This window comes from Arachis duranensis, chromosome 9, assembly GCF_000817695.3.
Source record: "Arachis duranensis cultivar V14167 chromosome 9, aradu.V14167.gnm2.J7QH, whole genome shotgun sequence".
NCBI lineage: Eukaryota > Viridiplantae > Streptophyta > Magnoliopsida > Fabales > Fabaceae > Arachis > Arachis duranensis.
Genome location: NC_029780.3, coordinates 52,300,242 through 52,301,757, shown reverse-complemented (window position 1 = coordinate 52,301,757; position 1,516 = coordinate 52,300,242). Strand labels below are relative to the sequence as shown.

Sequence of the window (1,516 nt, the reverse complement as noted above, 5' to 3'; positions counted from 1 at the left end):
AAGGCCATCACACTTAAAAGTGGAAAAATGATAGAAGAAGCCACCTAAAACAAGGAGAACCACGAAGAAGAAGCTGCAGAAATGCCTGAAAATAGGAAGAAAGAAGAGGTCTCTAGCCCATCTTCACCAAAGCCAATCTTGAAGCCTTATGTGCCAAAGGCACCATACCCACAAAGGCTAAGGAAGGATGGGAAGGACCGCCAGTTTTCCAGATTTTTGGAAATCTTCAAAAAGCTCTAAATCAACATACCATTTGCTAAAACACTGGAGCAAATGCCTCTCTACGCAAAGTTCCTGAAGGAGCTCATGACAAGAAAAAGAAACTGGGTAGAAAAGGAGACTGTAGTCCTAACTGAGGAATGTAGTGCCATCATACAAAAGAAACTCCCTCAGAAAATGAAGGACCCAGGGAGTTTCCAAATCCCCTACATCATAGGGGATATCACTATTGAAAAGGCTTTATGTGACTTGGGGGCTAGCATCAATCTCATGTCCTTGAACATGATGAGAAGGATGAGAATTGAGGAAGCCAAACCAACAAGAATGACACTCCAACTAGCTGACAGAACATTCAAGTTTCCACATAGAGTGGTGGAAGATTTATTGGTGAAGGTGGGAGAATTCATCTTCCCAGCTGACTTTGTTGTGCTGGATATGGAAGAAGAGGCAAACACTTCAATTATCCTAGGAAGGCCATTCCTAGCTACTGCTGGAGCCATCATTGATGTGCAAAAAGGAGAACTAGTCTTAAGATTACATGAGGAAAAGATGGTCTTCAATGTCTTCAAGGCAATTAGTTATCCCAAGGAAGCAATAGGAGAATGCATGATGGTGGACACCATAGAACAAATAGTCCAAGGAGTTTTAGAAGAAGAGCAATATAAAGGAAGTATGGAACTGGAGTAATAAGCACCATGTGAAGAACCACCACAAGGAACCATGGAAAGTTCAATCATGACAAACCACAAAGACAACAATGGAGAAGAGGCACCAAAACTAGAGCTAAAAACCTACCTCCAAGCTTGAAATATGCCTATCTAGGTGACAACAGCACCTACCCAGTGATCATCAACTCAAGCTTGAGTAAGGAGCAAGAAGAGGAGCTCATCCAAGTGCTGAAACAATACAAGCATGCTATAGGCTGGACACTCACAAACTTAAAAGGGATCAGCCTTTCAATGTGTATGCACAAGATCCTACTTGAGGAGGGTGCTAAGCCCTCAAGGTAACAACAAAGAAGGTTGAATCCAACCATGAATGAGGTAGTCCAGAAGGAAGTGTTGAAGTTGTCGCAAGCTGGGGTGATCTACCCTATCTCAGACAGCCCTTGGGTGAGCCCAATACAAGTAGATCCAAAGAAAGGAGGAATCACTGTTGTACCAAATGAGAAGAATGAGCCGATACCAACAAGAACAGTGACTGGTTGGCGCATGTGCATCGACTACATGAAGCTCAATGAAGCCACCAGGAAGGACCACTTCCCCCTACCATTCATAGACCAAATGCTCGAGAGGCT

The 1,516-nt window shown here is 43.4% G+C and overlaps 1 protein-coding gene across 1 annotated transcript; it reads left to right on the top strand.

Moving 5' to 3' along the window:
- Window positions 1-273: 273 nt before the first annotated feature.
- LOC107488914 (uncharacterized) lies at window positions 274-906 on the top strand. Its single transcript, XM_016109704.1, has one exon. The coding sequence runs from the start codon at window positions 274-276 to the stop codon at window positions 904-906; it is 633 nt and encodes a 210-aa protein (XP_015965190.1).
- Window positions 907-1,516: the final 610 nt, after the last annotated feature.

Excerpts from the sequence above, each read along its gene's own strand:
- LOC107488914 (XM_016109704.1), top strand. The coding sequence starts at position 274 with ATGCCTCTCTACGCAAAGTTCCTGAAGGAGCTCATGACAAGAAAAAGA.